General features: G+C 34.5%; 1 protein-coding gene across 1 annotated transcript; it reads right to left on the bottom strand.

The window, feature by feature from the left end:
* Window positions 1-6,042: 6,042 nt before the first annotated feature.
* MANEA (mannosidase, endo-alpha) lies at window positions 6,043-13,713 on the bottom strand. The gene is made up of 4 exons (XM_010296497.1): window positions 13,149-13,713; window positions 9,408-9,517; window positions 7,397-7,473; window positions 6,043-6,679 (listed from the first exon to the last, which is right to left on the bottom strand). Exons 1-4 carry the CDS (start codon window positions 13,696-13,698, stop codon window positions 6,043-6,045), a joined length of 1,374 nt encoding a protein of 457 aa, XP_010294799.1. The 5' UTR covers window positions 13,699-13,713.
* Between the last annotated feature and the right edge of the window lie 6,413 nt (window positions 13,714-20,126).

Below are 20,126 nucleotides of genomic sequence, written 5' to 3'. Positions count from 1 at the left end.
TTGGCCTTATTAAACCTCATACAGTTATCTTATATGCTTATAAGATACTTATCAAGTATCTTCTTTCTTGACTCCAGCTTAACAGACTGTACCTTTCTATTTGTAAAATACTGAAACAATGATAATAGGCTAAAGATATTTTTACTACAAATCTACCAGTAAAATGGGTCGAGGAATACATTTTTCAAATTTTAATTGTATTAAACTTCTGTATATTCCATTATTTTAATGTTTCATGGTTTGTTTGTGGTTTTTTTATGTGACTAAACTGATGTTTAAAAAAATGAAAGCTACAGGTGCTTTTTATTATATTACTGTTTCCTCTGTCTACACTGCCCAGCTGAAGAAAACAAACATGAACATAGTCTTTCTTCTTTATCTTTCACACAAAGAATTTATTGAATATATATTCCCTATACTGTAAAGTGATCAGATTAGATAAATAAAAAAAGGTAATAAATACTGTTTCATTGTTGTCTTTCTCCTTTCTATTAAATTCACATGAAGTGCATGAAATACCCTAGAATACCCTAGGAGATATTTTATCTACTAAAATGCAGAAGTACTTCACAGTGTCCTACTAAAGTCTCAATTGCAGGTACATATATAAGTTCAAATTTCAAGTACACTTTGTGTTGATTACCTTTTGCATTTCCTGAGACAGGAAATTTTCAGGAAATCATTTGCATCATGGAACAAAATATTAGACCGTAACTACAGAGGAGAGTCACTTATAATGTGATACACAAAGGAAATACGAAATGGTGAAGTTATTCAGTATTTTAAAATACTTTGATTCACATACAGAAATACACAGTACTGACTATGTGTGTGAATTAGCTTTAATTGCTTTCTTACCAATGTAGTTAGTTTGCTGGGAATAGCAAGACGTATTTTTCAAACTGAAGAATGTAATTTCACATTTCTCTGAAACTTGAAGTAAAATGGCAACGCTTACCTTCTAGTTTTTATACCTGAACAGCACAATATGCTATCAGAATGCAACAACTACTTCTTTGACCCCACTGTAGTACCCAGTTGTAAATCATTCTGCTGTGAGGCTAATTATTTGTGTGCCCATCCCTCTTAGACTTCTGTATAAACTTTAAACTTCAGTTTTACTTTTGTGAAAATACAGTAATACCTCAAGACATAAAGATACCTGCAATACTATGCACTAGTGAACTCACTTAGCCCAATAACCCTAATACAAATAGGCCTAAAAACTTCAGGAGTATTATCAGTTTAAAAACATTGTAATAAGCCTAATTAAATTCTACATGTACTAAGGTAGTAGAAAAATAAAAATTCACTTTCTAAACTCATTAAAAAATACCACACATTCCATTTAAACCACAGTTTTTGGGCATGTATTTATTGTTCATGAAAGTATTCATACATAAGCAACTATTTTTTGTAAACATCATAGGGAATTAAAAACATTGCTTACTTGAAAGTAGCAGAATCCAGCCTATAATTTTAATATAATGATATACTACTTCAGAAATAAGGACTTCAGTTGTATGCACATATATAATATATATAAATAAACACACACACACTTGTTTTTATATATGCATGTAAGCACATGCATCTCTGCCACAGCCAGGTAGGGTATTAAAAAGATTGTATTTTTCTTTATTCATGTTCAATACATAGCAAAGATACACTAACCATTCACAACAAAAATCATACTTATAAAATATCAAATTCATATCAGGCTTTTCTGCAGTGACAGTAATCTTGTAGACTTTCTTTATTGAATATTACAACTATGAAGTCGTAGAAATACAATCACTTTAGAAGCTTATGCAACATTTAACATGCTGGTCAAAACTAAAAGTTAAAAAAGGAATGAAATATTGACACTATCTTAGCAAATAGAAGGGTGAGGAGCAATACTGGTAAAATACCTTAAGACTGGGAAAGAGATTTTCAGCTTACATTAAGTGGCAAATAATTTTTCTGTAAATAGTTTATCTCCTCTTTTTAGGTACATAAGACTCACCAAAAAGTGTCCTAAATTACATTATGTCCTTGTCCATGTGCCCAGAGGTACATTCTCCTACTAGCAACACAGTGCCGAAAACGCTCCTGTGAAATGTTTTCAAGAGAACCCAAAAGCCATGTGTAAAACCTGTGAATTCAAACTATGCTAAGTGTATACATACCAAGTTTCATAATAAAAATGAGTTCATTGAAGACCCTTCTGCTTCAACACCCTCTTAAGAGACAAATCATTGGCACCTCAAAAGAAAGGCACTAGACAAACACATTGAAAGTCAGTACAGAAACTACATTCACAATAATCTACAGCTTGCCACTGAAATACTAACAGCATATGCAGGTGTTCTTTCCCTCAAAATTCAGTACAGGTTTATAGATCCGAGAAACATGCACTACTATACAAAATTTAATATAAATTCTTATTTCAGAGAAGACGTATTAAGCTTTAGTTCTGAGATCATTCACAGAACTAAAACAATTTACTTAATCACAACTGACAAGCAGAAATGAACCTACAGATTTTCTTTTAACACAAAGACTTGCTACTTGTCTCAGAAACCATTTCCCCTCTGGGGATACTCAGTCAGTAGTATGTGGTCGATAACTTCAGGTATTTCTATATTTGCAGAGGCATAGCATGGCATGATGTCCATTCCCATAATGTTTCCTGCTTAATCTATATCAATGTAGTATATCACTCCAAGTACTGTAACATACTATAACAAGATGAGTCAAATGCAATTAATCAGTGTAAAAATATTAAAAGTAATCTTTACAATTTTTTTTCAATTAGTTAAGAAATAATAGGGGTGTGAAGCCAAAGTGAAATTGGATCTAGATATTCCTTAAAATTCCATTTCAGATCTGAAACTCTTAATAAATATTCTTCTCTCCGTCCCAGTTTTGGTTGCACCTTGGAGGCTTTTTTTTTTCCTCCCTGTAACTGTAAAGCTTGGAGCAATCACCTTCTAAATACGTGCACCTTCCCCCTCCCTCACTCCAGTAACTATGCACTTGCAACAATCTCATTTCTTTGCAGTTGTACAAATCCTCTCCCACACATCTATTTTTACTCAAATTTCCAAAAAACTATCATAACAGCAGCTGCAATCCACCAGCAAAACTCTCCATCCCCTATAACAAGAAGTAGCACTAATATCTGCTCTAAGTACAGAGAAAGTATTGGGCAGGAATGTTGGGTAGTTCGAGTAGCTGCTATTCCATCAGCCCTCCTTAGGATCATCAATTTAAATTCTATACTCTGAAATATTTTATCAGGTGGCATATTTACAATTGAAAATGCATCAAGGACATAAAAATACAGTGAGTACTCAGGGGTGATGAATTTCTAGGCACTTAATTTTCATACTTTTCTACAGAAATTCTGTAAATTCTTCTGAAGATCCCAGTAGACACCTGTGTGTCATGGCCCACACCACTTCATGGCAAGGGCTAAAATGATACCATTACAGCAACTACTGAAGTCTTTCAGATTAATGAAGATCCATTACATTGTTACCATAAATTATATTTTAAACAAAGATACATCATCTCAGTTGTACAATACTCTACAACAAATTTCAAACATTTCTATGAACAGCAACAAAATGAGAAACTTTTATAGTCATGGAGAAAATAAACTGCCACCAGGAGAAAGTAAGGAGCTGAAGGCTGAATGCGAACTTGTCAAGACTAGCAAACAGCTCAGACAACTACAGTAAGAAAAGAGCAGTGGATGACAAAAGTTTAAGCAAGGGGAAAACAAAGAGACTTGTCCTTTCAAAAGGTTTGATTTCAGAAGATTTTTAATAATATGTGCAATATAGATACACAAAACTTTAATCATTCCCTCACATTTAAAATAAATATATAGGCTCTTTGGGCTGTAACAACATAAATACTAACAAATTATAAAAACAAATTATGAACAGGTATTTAAGGGACTTATAGTAAAAACGTATAAATCAGTTTCCTTAATAAAGGGAGTGAGTGGTTGACTTGGAAGTGGTAAAAGTCTAGCAAGTGCTTCATATGTCTCAGATACTATTTCGTGACTGTGGTCATACCTATATCTACTTCAGCTTATCCACCTGAGCATAAATATAACAAAATAAGCATTAGTAAACATTTGTTTCAGAAGCCCTTTGGAGCTTACAGAAGTGCAGTAGGAAGATGCAAAATACTATGAAGAGGTATTAATAAGACTCCAATAACTCTAGAGGTGCATTTCAACACACCAGGTTATATATCTGTCACCCAGTTCCTGTGTTTTTTTTCAAGCAGCTGAGGGCATCATATGACACCTCTTTAACAACTGCAGAGAAATGACAAGAGAATTAAACTGTAAATAAGTGAAAGATACATAAAACTTTCATACCAGAAAGACTCTAGAAAATATTAGTAGTAACTGGTTTATATTTACTTGGAATGACATGGGTTTCTGGAAAAAACATATTGTTTCCTTTTTTGTTTTTTTCTTTTTTAACCAGAAGTCCTCACATTCACCATACAACTTCATGGACAGATACTGTGAGAACTGAGTAGAGAGTGTAATTTTAAATCAATGGAATTCTAGTGGTCACAACAGTTCCAGCATATGAACTAAAACACAGGATCAGCACCTTGTATATAAATTTAAAAAAACCAACCAAACAAACAAACAAAAACAACTAAAAAAAGCCACTTCACTACAGATTAAACAGTTTCTGCAAATAAACAAAACACTGCACTATCTACTACTCCAAAGTTCAGGACTTTTCTATAAAGTTCTCTGAAAATGCCAAAAAAGGGATTGCTGAGGAGACACGTCCATGTGACTTGATCCTTTCAAGCTTCATTAAGAAAAACAGTTAATAATCACAGCATTTGAAAGCTGAGATTCCTAGGTCTGAAAGTACTCATTTCCAGCCACACCAGTTGTTAAGGTGCATATCTGGATGATAACAAGATTTTAGTATCTATTATTCTGAATTCTGGAACTAGATGTGAAAAACAGAAATCTCAGATTTCAAATTAAGCTAATGGGTAGCTGCTGTCATTGCTATCAAACTAGACTACTCCTAAATCATAAACGAAACAGCATTTTCTAAAATTCTATTTATTGTAGGACTAGTAAGATATTAGCTTTAAAATCTTTAAACATTTTAGAAAACACAGTAAATCTGTGTCTGCAGTCTATTAGCAGACAACATATAACAATGGAAGTTTTAGTATCTTTTTTGCATGTTTAGGGTTCCACCCCCCCCCCCCCCCCCCCCAAAATCTTTTCCACTCTCAGTTTCGAAGAATTTTTTTTCAAAGATTCAAAGTAACACAGAAAAACTATGTTACTGGTCAATACTCAGTAATCAGCAAAAGTCTGCACAATGTACCAAACAGAACAAATGGAAGTAAACTAGAAACCTTTCAGCAGTTCTTTGGAACGCAATCTTTCAAATACTTTTCTTTCTTATTTTTTTTTAAAAAAAAAAAAAACCAAAAACCACTAGTGTTGCATCACACATACCTCTCCAGTGCTTTTACCACAAGCTAGTCATATATCAAGAACCCCCTGTGTGCAAAGCATTAAAAACAGTAGATGTAGATTATTGCACACACTACAGACATGCATCCTGCAAGAAGCTATCAGGATAAAAGCATCACTTTGATTAGAAACACAACTACAAGAATAAAGGAAGTATAACTATGCCAAATTTTTGTTCTACTTTGGTCATGTAGAGTGATCCCATGCAGATGTTCTAGGAGCTCAGCATGCAAGTTACAAAGTTTAAAAAAACAAAACAAAAAAAAACCAAAATAAAACCCCAGCATTTTTCCCTGAATATTCTTGAACTACAATATCTAATAAGACAGAATTGCCAATATTTTCATCATCTTTTTACTCCTCAGAATTCAAATTCAGTAGTAGTGCATATATATTCAAGAGATACAATAATTTGAACATATCTATAATAAAGACATTTAATAACAGACTTTTCAGCTTTCAATTTCTTTCTCAATGTATTCAATGCTTTAGGAAACAACCGCAGCAATAGCTCACATAAGCCACTGTTCTTGTTCTTTTCTGTACTTCTCAGACCACTTCTGAGTAAGCTCTAGGTAAACATTTGGTTTATGTGGCTTATAATCAAGGTAAACCACTTGTCCAGTGCGTTTGGGGACAGCTTTCTCAATCTGAGTTCCCTCATGCCATTCATTAAAAGATGTAATAGAAATAATTTCTGGTCGTACCAAAAGGGCTGCACTGAAGGCAGTCTCATAGTACTTCCCGTTGACACGATTACGGGTGTTGTGGTTGTTCCACGGTCGGATACTGGTATCAATATAACCTGGCCCCACACTTGGAATAAACATCAAGTTGTTACTATCACAAAAGGCTTTTAAACTTGCCCAATTATGATGAGATGAGCCATAGGAGAAGCCATTGGTGGCAAAGTATGTGTACATTCCATCAAAGCCGCTTCTGTGAATGTCATGCTTATGTCTTTCTTCCACAAGAAGTGCAATGAATAACGCATCATACGGGGTATTTCGAATAGTCTGGGATCCAGAAACAGTTAAGAGATTCGCCCATATTTCAGGAATTGTTACATAAGAATCATAAATATAAAACATGGGGAGAAATCTGCCTGTGCTGGTCTTATGCCTGTAAAAGGCTGAATGGCCTCCATATCTATAAAGCAAACAAGTATCGTTAAGACAAAATTTGCCATTTGGAAAATACTGTTTTATAATCTGAGTTTAAGACTTTTCCTAAAAACTAATTCAAAAAGACAGTGCATACACTTCAAAACATTGCAATTCCTATCCATTTTCAATCCAGTATTTGCTGAAGCATTAAATAGTGAATCTGCAAAGAACTTTTAAATTACTACAAACTAGTAACTTAGTGTCAAACTGCGCTATAGGTATTCGTGTTCTCTGAAGGGCAATTCTCTAATTCAGGATGAAATAAGACAGTCTAAGTAGCATTGATAGACAAAACAACTAGTAGCTGTACAGAATTTGTCAAGCTGAATTCAAATCGTTAGAGGTCAACACATTAAAGCTCTAGCTGCTAGTTTCTCACTATAAAAATATATGTTTAGTTTACATATCATGTAGCTAATACTTTAACTGCTTTAATTTGAAATATCATGACTTGTGATACTAATGAATGTCAAAAGCAATTCACATTTGAGTATCCCTCTCAAATTCACGCTTCAATATTTAAAAAACAGACTTTGAGTTTTGTACCACTGAAATATGAACAAAGTTTCTTATAGTTTTCTTCATTCTCAGTACACATTTTTATATATTTATCCAAGCTTTAGATAATATACAGAAGTCCCCTAAACCAGCATGTAACAAACCCCAAAGGAAAACACTGAAACATTCTGAAAACACTCACTTGTCAATGATGTATTTGACATTGTGGTACATACTGCGATCATCCCTATCTTTGTAAGGTTCAATATGAAAAGTGACCTGAAAGATGAAAACATAGTAAGGGCAACACAAACGTAAAATACTATTGAACACACAGGCACTGTGTATTATATGAAGCAAGTACCAGGTCACATTAAATATAGTTCTTTTTTACAGAGCAAACATTTTTGTTAGTCTATTTGGAGAATAATCGAACCCTAATTCAAATCTTGCACTGCTAAGATTAGAAGCTTCAGATACAAGGAAGTTTGGTAATAAAAAAATAAGTATTTACATTAAAACAAAACACTCTCTTGTTTTCCCTAGGCTACAGTGAGTAGTAAAAGCATGCTTTAGAAAACTTAAACTACAGCAGAAACTAAAAATTGAAATAAAATATTGTCTATTCAAATGTCAAAGAACTGATTAACCAATGACACACTTTAATATTCAGTTTCTAAACAATGTATTAAATTTGCTATAGATAATTCTCCAAGGAGAGTTTTCAGTGTCAAAACAGATTTTAAGATATGGGATATGAAAACTTTAATTTAATAGATCTATCAACAGCAATAAACTCTTGGAAGTAAATCTAATATAATGTACTGCTATTGCTCTGAATTTCAAGCTAGGAGCTCACAGAATTATTTAACCTATGCATATGAAGTCATTTCAGTGTAAAAATGCCATTGTTTTCAAATACACAATTAAATGAAAGAGTATCTTACATTTATCAAAGCAACTAGTTTTTCAGAAGCAATTTTAGAGCAGATTACATTTAACTAAGTCTTCAACAACTCAGCAACAGTAGCAAATTTCCACTGTAGAGCCAATATCTCTATTAGGTACAACTGTAGTAAAATAGAGTGTTCGACTAAATCACTACGACTGACAGGACAGGTTGAAGAGCACTATAATTTTGTATTTCATTTCCAGCTATCAAAACCAGGCAAATCAAAAGGACATATCTTTTAGCAGACATAATAGAAGTGTATTTTGTATGTTGGTTTTGGTCTACTAACAATCCTAACACTTAACTGTAATTAACTTACTAGTGCAAGAACGTTTAAAAACATTACAGTGAAGGTAGCATGTAATCTACTATTACATATGTGCTACTTATGTCACATAATGCAATTCACACAGCATTTTTAACAGTTTGAAAATTATGTCTGTGTCTGATTTAACCGTACCACCTTCCTCTTGCTTGTCAAAGAATCTACACTTGCTACTAGTGACAGGAAATTTCTCAGAAAATCTGCAACTTGCATGACCAACTAAAACCAGAGCAGATGAACAGACTGTATTTTTAGTCCCCAGTACAGAAAACACCCTCCAGAGGTGGAGGTAGCTATAGCTATATAGCTATATACATATATAGCTACTTAGATAATTTAAACATTCAAATTGATTACCTGGCAAGACTGGAAGGCAATGCACATTTTCTTTATTCCAAGGAAAAATACAAGTTTTAGTGTAAAAAAAAAAATCAAACCATGATTTTAGGTTCTACTAATCAATCTACATAATCTTTAATTGACGACATTTCACCCATTTCAGGAAGATGGTAATTTAGCCTTTCTATCCTGTCATGCCCTGGAGTAACCTAAAGCAGCACCGCTCTGACCTTACTGTCTAAAGCAGGTGTTACCGACACCTTCTGGAATAAAGGCATTCATTCAAACTAGAACTTCTAAGTCCCTCTTTATTACTCATAGATACTTACTCCTGACAGAACTCCAAAACAGAAAAAAGGCAGATTATGATATTTATTCTAGTTACAAAGAAATATTGCTTACGTCTTATCAAAATTCAGCATAGTTCAAAGGGCACTTATACCTGCTTCTATGACCCAAAAGTGTGGCATAACAGGAGACAGAAACAGAAGCCACCATTACATGACAAGCTCCACACCGTGAATCAAATGCAGTAAACTCTTACCAAGGTTTACTTTCTTAAGTAGTCCTATTTTATGTGTCTTAAAAGTATTTTACCTTTAGATTATATTTTTGTGCATAATCCAAAATAACAGGCACCAAATCATCAGTTGGTTCTCCATTTTCATCAGCCATACCCGGTGGGTACCATGAAAGTGCTATTACACCTGAAAATACAAAACTTAAGTTTTAAATCATGTTTGTTAACATGTAACATGTACATTATAACATTGCCATGAGTTGTAATTATTGTCCAATGTGAAATCTACATAATATAAATGAAAATTTCAAATTCCTTTTTAAGCAATTATGAAACCTCAGTGTTCCCAAAGTGGATTTTAACTTCTCTTTTTGTTTAAAAGACAACAAAACAAACAGTGGTTCTATCATCTGTGATCATCTGTCAAAGGAACAGAACTGTACCCAGTGTCCCAAGCCTAACACTTAGAGCCATTCCCTCCCACTTTGCAGCATAGCATCCTGATCTCCAGGTTGTACCAAGAGGAGGACAACGCTCACAACTAAGGCATTATTAGCTGTGCCACAGTACATAGGTTTAGAGGACACTCAAGAGATGAGGGCTATGCATGAGATGAAAGACATTCTTCTTTTATGAAACTTTATTCCCCATCATATTTTTGCATTGTAGCTCTGGCTCTACCACAAAACAATCATTTCATACTAGAAGCAGTGACTGTAATCCCACAACCTTCCTTCTTGCTACAAGCAGTTGCTATGGTGTAATCCACCCTTCCAACCATGTGAAATTAGTTTTTAATTTTATTACCTAAAAAAATGCTTGAGTAACTCTCAATAATTTAAGGACATTACTATTCCTGTCAAAAAAGATGACAACACATACAATGTCCCTATACTGTAAATTTGCCTGATGTACTCCAAGAAAGCAAAAGAACACATACTTCTTCAAAAAGGCTAAACCTTCTAAAATAAAACTCTGTCAATTAAATAAGTTGAACCTTTTAGGTTTGTAGCTGGAAATAATAGCAGGAAGAAGGTAAGACAGAAAGAAATACATGAAATAATGATGTAGGAATATTTTCTTAACAATGCTATTTAAACCACATGGAAGAATAAGTCAATGTCATTCTTTTTAACTAGGTAAAGGTTTAAGTACACAAATCAGGTCACTGAGATAGGGAAGTATATACTCTAAATTCCATCTATTTTACTAATAATATAACATTTCTGACTAACAATTTCCAAACAAAAAGTCCAAAATTATGAAAAAAGAAAGCATAAATTGCACTGAATACACAATCATCTTGTAACATCAAAACCAGAAATTTCAGCTCATTATACACTGAAGAAGTTAGTTCAACTACCCTCAGTATATTCTCTCCACATTTTATTAAAAAGATAATCACAAATAATAGACTAACTATCACAAGAGATAGTCTGCTCAAGGATAATAAAAATGCAGTATTTTACTGCATTTTATCACCCTATCTTTTATTTCACACAAAAGACAAGGACAAAATTCAAAGGAGTAAAATGTAAAGTACAAGTAGAACGGCAGCAACAAACTCCAGTTACACTCAAGGTATCTTGAATACAACATCTGCCAACACCCTCTTCTATACCATTACGAAACAGGGAGAAGTTCAGGAGACAGAATTGTTCATCAAGGAACCTAAATTCACATTTGCGTTTGTCTTTCCCTGAGAAAGATTACTTAGTATTTTTTTCCTGTGGTTAAAAAAATAAAGTTATGTACCACTTCAGGAGTCTAAAAAAGGATGGACTCAATGCCAAAAACAGTAGCATAAATGTGTTTAAAACCAGAGTAGAAACATTCAAGACAAATGAAGGGACTTCAAACTGGACTACCACAAAAATAGGCTGGTGCAAAAAAAAAAAAAATTAACCAAGCAGTCTGAGGAATAAAATCTATTGTATTAATCTGTTAAAAACTAGGAAATTAATAAATAAGGAAGGAATTTTAAAATATAAGAATACAAAGAAGCACTGCATAAGACTCCTGCTGCTTCAATCTCTTATAGGCCTTTGATCATTACACAATATTGGCTGAAGGAATCACTTACGTTTTTCTCCTTTTGTAAGATCCTTGATAAAGCCTTATAAAAAAGGCTAGAAGAAAAATTATTATTTGACAGAACGTAAAATGCAGTCATGGATTAGACACTGGCTAAGAAACAAAAAGAAGAAATTGTAAATAATCAACCTAACAGTACACAAAAAAAATGAACAAAGTATAATTCTTATTAAAAAAGATGTGATATTTGAAGTAATGACCTGGGGGAAAAAAGCTGATGATTTATGTTGTACAAATCTAGACAAAAGAGAACAAATTCAAGTATCCTTAAATCCAGAAGTCAGAACAACAGCAGAAATCACTTTTGACCAAAATCAGTAATATGTTACAAAGAGTATGTCACAGGAAGCATGAACTACTCAAACTGCTGAGTTTTAAATGGAAAACTAACTTAAGCTACTAAAAAAACCTTATTTTGCAAAGCATTTTTTCTGAGTATTTGGCACCTTTTCCACCAGCAGTTCACCTTTACTAGACATTTCTATTAAGACGATGAGAAACATCACTGATTATTCTAAAGCTACAAGTGCTGTGTCTGCTGTTACCACACTATCATGCATTCATTTGCTTTAGATAAGACTAAAATTGCTTACTGGCAACTAATACCCAAGATTTCTCTCCAACAGTTTTCCCATTGTTGCTGGTGTTCCTGTTAATGGAGTTACCATATTACTGAAAAGGGTGAGAAATTTCCTACATTTGTATTAGCTCTTGTACAAAATACACGTTAGGTTAAAAAACAGGAGAAAACAATAACCAAGAAGTAAACATTATACAAGTAAACACTACTAATGAGAATATAACAATTACATCAAACCATAATGATTAGGTGAATGAACGAGATTCAATTCAAGGTGATTAGCACTCTGAATAACACTAGGAGCTCTGGTCATGTTGCTCCAAGTACAACTACAGAGTTTAACATGTGATATAACAGTCAAATGACTGCTTATTTTAAAGAAGTTGAACATAAAAAGGACTGTAAAGCCCAACAACAAAGAATGACAGCAAAAATATATTGAATATACTCCTGTATATAGTCCATATTATTTAGAGAAAGGGAACATCAATTTGTATTGGAAAAAAAAGATATTTTTGGACAAAGAAATAAAACTATAATTAGCTACAGTGAAACTATCGTACCGGAGTTCAAGAAGGTTTGGATTAGACATTTCCATAGCTAATGAGAACACCCATAAATACACTGCATAAAATATAAATTGTATAAACGCTATAGTCCTACATGCTCTTTGACATATGAATTAATACATAATTGTTATTATGCACAGAGAATTCAGAAAAAAAGAACTGCTCCTAGTTGAACAGACTGCTCTATAACAAGGTTAACGTGTTTTACTGAAACCTGTTCTTAAAACTGAAGTATTCATCTCCAAAAATAAAATACACAGAAAAAATATTCTAGCAATGGTTTCTGTATTTTCTACGTATGTTGTCAGTGCGTAACAGTAAGTCATGAAAGACGTGCACCTACAGGATGACAAATACAGTTCTTGGTTTCTGTGCTGTTAGATTCATGAGACACAGCTGAAGACTACATCTTCAGATGTAGTTTCAGTTGGGGATTAAAATTCAGAAGTACAAAGACATTTACTAGTTTCAGACATTTCCCAAATTACACAGAAAAATGGAAGAACTGGCCAGTTGTGTTCATGTATTTAAGGCTGGATAAATGAACAACATGCTGAAACGTTAACATTCATTACCAGTTGAAGCTGAACGCATTTGTTTCATGTGGGCTTCTATGACAGAAGGGTCTTTGGAACTGTAAGATCCAAGTTCAGGATAAAAGTTGGCCCCAATGTCCTCAGGAGGATTATGTCTTCCCTTTGGATAATTGTTTGCAATTTTGGGATCCCAGTGTGGCAACAACGGATGGTTCCAGTGAATGTATTTACCATCAAACTGTGGATTCCCAAACCAACTGTAGTAGAATATATGGAAGTTATAATTAGGAGAAGACAGCTCTTCTTCCAGCTTGTCTACTGGAGACATAGACGCTTTCATAGTATTGACTGCGATACTATGCAAACTACTGACACGTGTTACAGTATCTCCTTGAACCCTATTTAGTGAATTCTGTTTGTTGTTTAAGAGCACTGTCCGTTGTTGAAGTTCAGGCAACAAACCAAGTCCAAATGGATCCCCAAAGCCAGCTCTGTCAGGTCTCAGAGTCTTCAAAGCCATCATTATGGAGCAAATAAACAAAATAAAAAGTAACAAAATGATGCATGTTCTTCTGCGAAATCTTGCCATGATGTCATAGTTCAGAATCCAAACAGAAGGATTTTGTCCGCAACTGATCAAAAGACAAATATTTTAAAGTCAGATTTCTTATTACCTAATTCAACAGTATGAAATGCTTCATAAAGTTTTGACAGAATAGAAATAATATGGAGACAAATATGACGCATACACTTTTATACCCCCCTTTGGGCGGGGGGGTATAAAAAACCATTTCTGCACTTGAGAATGTGTGTCAGGTTCTGAGGTTCTATGACCAAGGATTCACATATTTTATAAAATAAAATAACTTTTGAACTTGTTTTCCTAACCCAAATAAATCCCATGAAATGGAAATTATAGTTACATTATTTCAGAACTATCACGTTTTTGAAAAGTTTGATAGCATAGAAAATAGAAGAAAAAAAGCAGAAGCCATGAAAGGAGAATAACATAGCAGAACAAGGGTAAAGGACAAAGTGAGATATGACAGAAGCACAGATTATGTTCAGGATACAGGTTTTATTTACTAACCTATTTACTGGCTTTGGATCAACCACTTTGTGTTTAGTTAATCAATACACTGACTAAATAGTTTGGTGAATTAAACTCAAAACAATGATACTTTGCAACTTTACAGATCTAAAATGATAATTTGTTTTCTCAATTACATAAACAAAAAACAGCATAGCATTAAGGATGTATTTCAAGCAGAAAGCCTATAAGTGAGCTGCTGGCAGCCTGTTAGCACAATATCACAGCTGCGTGACACTTCATGTAGAATTCCAGCACTAAGTTCAAAACAAGACCAATAGTACACAGCAAGATTTGAGCCCTGAAAGTAGGGAGAAGAAAATTGGTATAACGGAATGCCTGATTACTTTATTTGTAAATGCATGTCCAGAGAAGGACAATGAAACTGGTGAGGGGTCTGGATCACAAGACTTATGAAGAGCAGCTGAGGGAACTGGGATTTTTTAGCCGGGAGAAGAGGAGGCTGAAGGGAGACCTTATCGCTCTCTACAGCTACCCGAAAGGAGGTTGTGGTGAGGTGGGTGTTGTTCTCTTCTCCCAAGTAACTTGCAATAGGATGAGAGGAAATGGCCTCAAGTTGTGCTAGGGGAGGTTTAAATTGGATATGAGGAAAAATTTCTTCACAGAAAGTGTTGTCAAGCCTTGGAACAGGCTGCCCAGGGGAGTGGTGGAGTCACCATCACTGGAGGCATTCAAAAAACATGTAGACGTGGTACTTCAGGACACGGTTCAGTGGGCATGGTGGTGTTGGGTTGACGGTTGGACTTGGATGATCTTAGAGGTCTTTTCCATCCTTAATGATTCTATGATTCTATGATTAAATTCCTCTTCAGCATTAAAAACAAGAGAGCCAGAGAAAACGATTAACAAAATTTAGCTTACTACAGAATTATGTGGAACAAGATTATGCATAAAACTGACAACACTAAACTGGAAAGTCTTAGAATGAATTTCTGATTCAACAGCCATTAGACATAGCATAGCTGTGATTTTGTATTTCTGTCACTGACCTCCAAATTTCAGAATCTTACTTTACTGAGATATACACAGGTCGTTTTAAAACAGTTTTGAGGTATCTCACTTTAGTTTCCTACCAATGTTCTTTACTACTGTTTAAGTGCATTAACATATAGCTCAGTTGTCACAAACTCTATTTGTTACTGCTGTGATAATTTTAGATAAGGAATTTTAGTATATGCTTTTCAACAATACAGCCTGAATTGGATTAGCAGTATGACATTGCCAAAAAGGGAAGTTCTGCTTCCATTTCCAACCTTAATCCGTTCACCCTGCTTTCTACTTTTAGTTACGTCTGGGATTCATCTGGTTTTCACAGTAAGGTCACTTACACACTTCAACAGCAAAACTGTGTTACAATCTCAAAAATAAACAAAAAACCCTATGCACTTGTTTTACCTTGTTAGAGAGCTGATTCAGATGAATGAGTATCAATCACAGCACTAATGCTAACAAATGAGTTAATAGCACAGATGGAAAACAGGAAGAGAATGAAAATGATGCTGCTCATTTTGCCTAACTGGACTGTGAAACCATACCTTTGGCTACTGTCAGAAAATGATTTTTCTTATAAGTACTTTTAATTTACTTAAAATTACAAGTACTTTTACTCATAAGTACTTTAAATTAAGTATTTATAGTACTTAAGACTTTTCATTAACAGATTTCACATCACTTTACATCAAATTACAGGATTCTTTTTCTGTAGCTCACAATCCATCCCAAGATCTTAAAATCTTGTCAAAGATATTATTTGGAATCCAGAACATTTTTGTTCTAATAAGACATTAACTTTAAATGCATTCAAACTACTTCTACAATTTTTCCCAACCTTTTCAGTCTTCCTTCTAGTCTATCATGCTACCCCTCCCTGGGATTTTAACTCAATTTTCAGATTAGACAAACTGAAGCTTTCTACAGGGTCAGAATTTTTTTTTTTTTTTTTTTTTTTAAGAAACAATATTATTCACCTGGCTAATGTATTAATGTATTCACTTTTCTTTAATTTAACCCAGATGCTATTGATCTTCATCAAAGAACATATAGGACTGCCCGTGATAATTCAATTTTTATCTCTTCTGTAAAAAAAGAATTCATGACTGTAACGTCTATAATTAGAATGTTTATAAAGTGTTTAATTTGGGCTTTCCTATTCCATATCTAACAAAACATTCCTTTTAATTCTTTCCTTAATATATCTGCTGCTAAATTTCTCCTCTATTGCATCAAGATTTCACTATCTTACAGTGCTTTTTCTGAAGCGTCAGGAATTGATCTTAGTGCTCCACGTTCTTATTTAAACAAGTATTTTTTCAATGGAACTTTTATCATGAAAGTATATTAAAAAACGAGCAGCATACTTAGTAAAAGTTTACTAGCATCAGGACAGACCCTGGTCTACCATAGCATATTATAAACCTCAAGTATGCATATACAGAGGCTCAACATCAAAGTGCAAAATTTCTAGAACAAGTGATACGTATGATAAAGGCTTGTGTTTTGAGGAGACATCAGTCTCAATGATGATGACATAATTCACCCCTGTCATAGATACCTATACTGTAAAAGCTGTACTGAAGAACTACAGGTTGGCAATACTTGCATTATGTCATTTAATCTTGTTCAGAGCTACTCTTTAGAGACAGTGACAGATAAATTATGCTCATCAATGCTAGTGCCACAGCAGAACAGTAGTATTGCGGAAACAGATTGAGCAAATATGCCATGTGAAACAGCTACAGTTTGTAGAAACAGTTATGTCTACCCTTGGAAATGGAAAAATCTTAGAATACATTTCTGATTCAACAGCCATTAGAGATAGCGTAGCTGTGATCTGTATTTCTGTTGTGGACATCCAAATTTTAGAATCGGACTACAGTTTACTGAGGTACACAGGTCATTCCTACACACTCATGAAGTATCTTGCCTTCGACCGTTGGGTGCATTTGGATCTAACAGCAATTCCCCTTCTCAGCAGGATCTCGCCTAGTGAAATAATTTTAAAAGAACACAGATTAAGATCTCACATGATGACTTCTTAACTAGTAGCAGCTTTTGGATTCTAACCCCAAGCTTGTTGACCCATGTTGGTATACAAGCCAAAAATGTAAGTAGTTCAAGCTGTTTCTCTCGCCTAGTGAAATAATTTTAAAAGAACAAAAAAATCCATCTCACATGATGACTTCTTAACTAGTAGCAGCTTTTGGGTTCTAACCCCAAGCTTGTTGACCCATGTTGGTATACAAGCCAAAAATGTAAGTAGTTCAAGCTGTTTCTCTCGCCTAGTGAAATCATTTTAAAAGAACAAAAAAATCCATCTGTAACAGGTCAGAAGGAAGAATGAGTTAGTTTAGATCACCAGTCTTTGCCTATGGGCAAACAGGTCCAATACATAGCAATGCTTTACCAGAATAGTTAGGCATCTTCAGCTATTTGTGGATCAGAGGCTTCCTGAACAAAACGTCATTTCTTTGTACAATATGAAAAACCACCTTCCGTTTAGAAATTCACCTCCTAGTTTAAATTTGATGTCCCTAGTTCTCAAATTAGAAGGGAGAGTAAGCAAGCATTTGTTTACATTTAATTATTACTATTTACATTTTCTACTTCACTAATAATTGTATCGCTTCTATCAGGTTCTCCGAGTTTCCCTTTAGAGAAATTTCTAGTCTGTATACTGTATCTCTATCACTGGATACATTTAAATGTTTTTGAGATGTTTCTTTTCTATGCCAATTTCAGCTCCACCACATCCTTCCTTTCTGAGATTAAGGGAACATATCTGAATACAGTATGACTTTCAACATACCTTATTTTTTTTTTTAATTTTGCTCCCTATGCCCCTTCCAAACAATTCTCCCTTCTATCAATTCACTTCACAGCTAACACACACAACCTGACTGCAGAATTATCATCATCTCTAAATCTATTTCCTAAGTGGTAAAAATGAGCTCAGGTGCTTGAAGAAGTCAGGATCTTCAGTTACTCTGTCAATGTACTCTTCACTACCACACACACTGTTCCAAATCATAGAATCATAGAATAGTTTGGGTTGGAAGGGCCCTTTAAAGATCATCTAGTCCAGGTCCAGACCAAAAGCACAGAAGTCAATTGATGTCTTTTAGTTCCTCCTTTTATGATTACAGATAATACAATTTCCTTCATTACACATCAGAAAAACATGAAGCGTTACCATGAAAGAGCAGAACCTCTATTTCCATAACATTCATTCCCCTTCTCCAAAAAAATCTTAACACAGTTATCTTACTTTCAGTTTGTAAGCTGCTATATAGGCTTACAGGGCCAAAATAAGTGTAAGTATATTTATCTCTCTGTGACTGTCTCTGTTCCAAATCAATTTGTTTCGTATATGGGAATAGACAGTATGAAACATACCACAAAAACTCCAGCTGTTCTTCCTAAAAAAATTGCATCTGTGAAAAAAGCTGAAGTATTTTCTAAACTGTTCCCCAAACTCAATAGCAAGCCTGCCTCAAGGATAACATCTCCCATTCAAGCTCATACTTGACAATGATGTGGGTTTTTCTCCTCCCTCTCTGCTGCTTTTTATACCCTTAAGTTATCCTGCCGGCAAACCTTCTGTTTGTCCTTTCTGCTATATGAAGAAGAAAGGGTACAGACAGACAGATGAAAACAGAGCTTTTTTTTCCCCCTCCCCATCACATTTCCCAAAATAAGCATGTTTCTTTAGTCAGAGGAAAAAAAAAAGGGGGTGTGTGGGGGGGCGCGTCTAACTACTCTAGATCATTTAGGTCATATGATAACTAAAGTTTCAATACCCCACCCTATGGGCTGGTTTTCACAGTTTTACTGATTCCAAAAGAGAAATAGGTGATGCAAAGAAAGTATATTCAGATAAAACACATGCATCTATTTTAGTAAGAACCAGCAAGTACTATAATTTATTTGTTCTAGTGTTCCTTAAACATAACAAATGAAAAGTGCAATACAGAAGAGAGCTCTGAAAATCTTATTTTCTTGATGCAAGCGTAAGGTCATCCAAAAGTCACTGAGGTCAGTAGCCCATGGCCAGTATCAAAGCTCCTCAGCTAAGTTTTTTAAGCTTAGCTTCTGCTAAGATTTCCCAGCTCAAAGAACCTGAAAACTCTGAAATGACAGATCAGCTCTAGATATAACTGAAAGCTTCTAGGCCTTCAAAGCCCTTCATTCTGGAGCTATTGTACAGATGTGCTCCTAGAGACATTACTTTGGTTCCCAAGTGACTGACCAGGTGAGATTGAGTAAACTTTGTGAGATTTAGTAAACTTCCCTGAGGGCTGACAAGTCTGTCCCAACGATCACATTTACATAGCACATTCTGATCTGGGGAACACAAATAATTAAAAAAAAAAGCATCAGAGGCTGACCACATTTTCCTTGTGAGAGCCTTAGGTGTGTTTCTAGTATTAGAAAAATTGTGAAAATTCCCAAAAAGTATCTGTGTAGGAAAAGTCTTTTTCTAAAGACTTTTTTAAAAGCCCTTTGAAAACCATTGAAGATGGAAGAAGACATTACATATGCCATGCAGGTACTTTATAGCTGTGCTTACATACTAAATATATATCTATTCTTAAGCACTTCCAATTGCATAAAGTTTCTTTTTGGTCGACCTAATTCAGAAAGAGGTATTTGAAACATGACAATTCTAACACGGATAACTACATCATTCATAAAACAGGGAATGTGATTTCTTCGCTAACCAAATTTAAAGAAAGACAGCAGCAAGAACAAAAATCAATCCTGCTGCATTTTCTTTGTTCTAACAGTGACAAGACAGCCTTCCAGCATTGTTATATTTATTATATAACGGCGTTTGATTTCAGCGTGCCAGCATTCTCCTGCTTTGAAAGGACGCCGAAACACGCACCTAACTCCGAGCCGCTGAGGGC

The sequence above is a fragment of the Phaethon lepturus genome, unplaced genomic scaffold, assembly GCF_000687285.1.
Source record: "Phaethon lepturus isolate BGI_N335 unplaced genomic scaffold, ASM68728v1 scaffold43721, whole genome shotgun sequence".
In the NCBI taxonomy this organism is placed as follows: domain Eukaryota; kingdom Metazoa; phylum Chordata; class Aves; order Phaethontiformes; family Phaethontidae; genus Phaethon; species Phaethon lepturus.
Note: the sequence above shows the minus strand (reverse complement) of the source record. Positions and strands in the feature narration are given on the sequence as shown.

Coding starts and splice junctions, on each gene's coding strand:
- MANEA (XM_010296497.1), bottom strand. CDS start 13,698: ATGGCAAGATTTCGCAGAAGAACATGCATCATTTTGTTACTTTTTATT. Junction 9,518..13,148: donor AATGCGTTCAGCTTCAACTG/GTAATGAATGTT, acceptor TTGTATTTTCAG/GTGTAATAGCACTTTCATGG. Junction 6,680..7,396: donor GTCAAATACATCATTGACAA/GTGAGTGTTTTC, acceptor TTTGCTTTATAG/ATATGGAGGCCATTCAGCCT.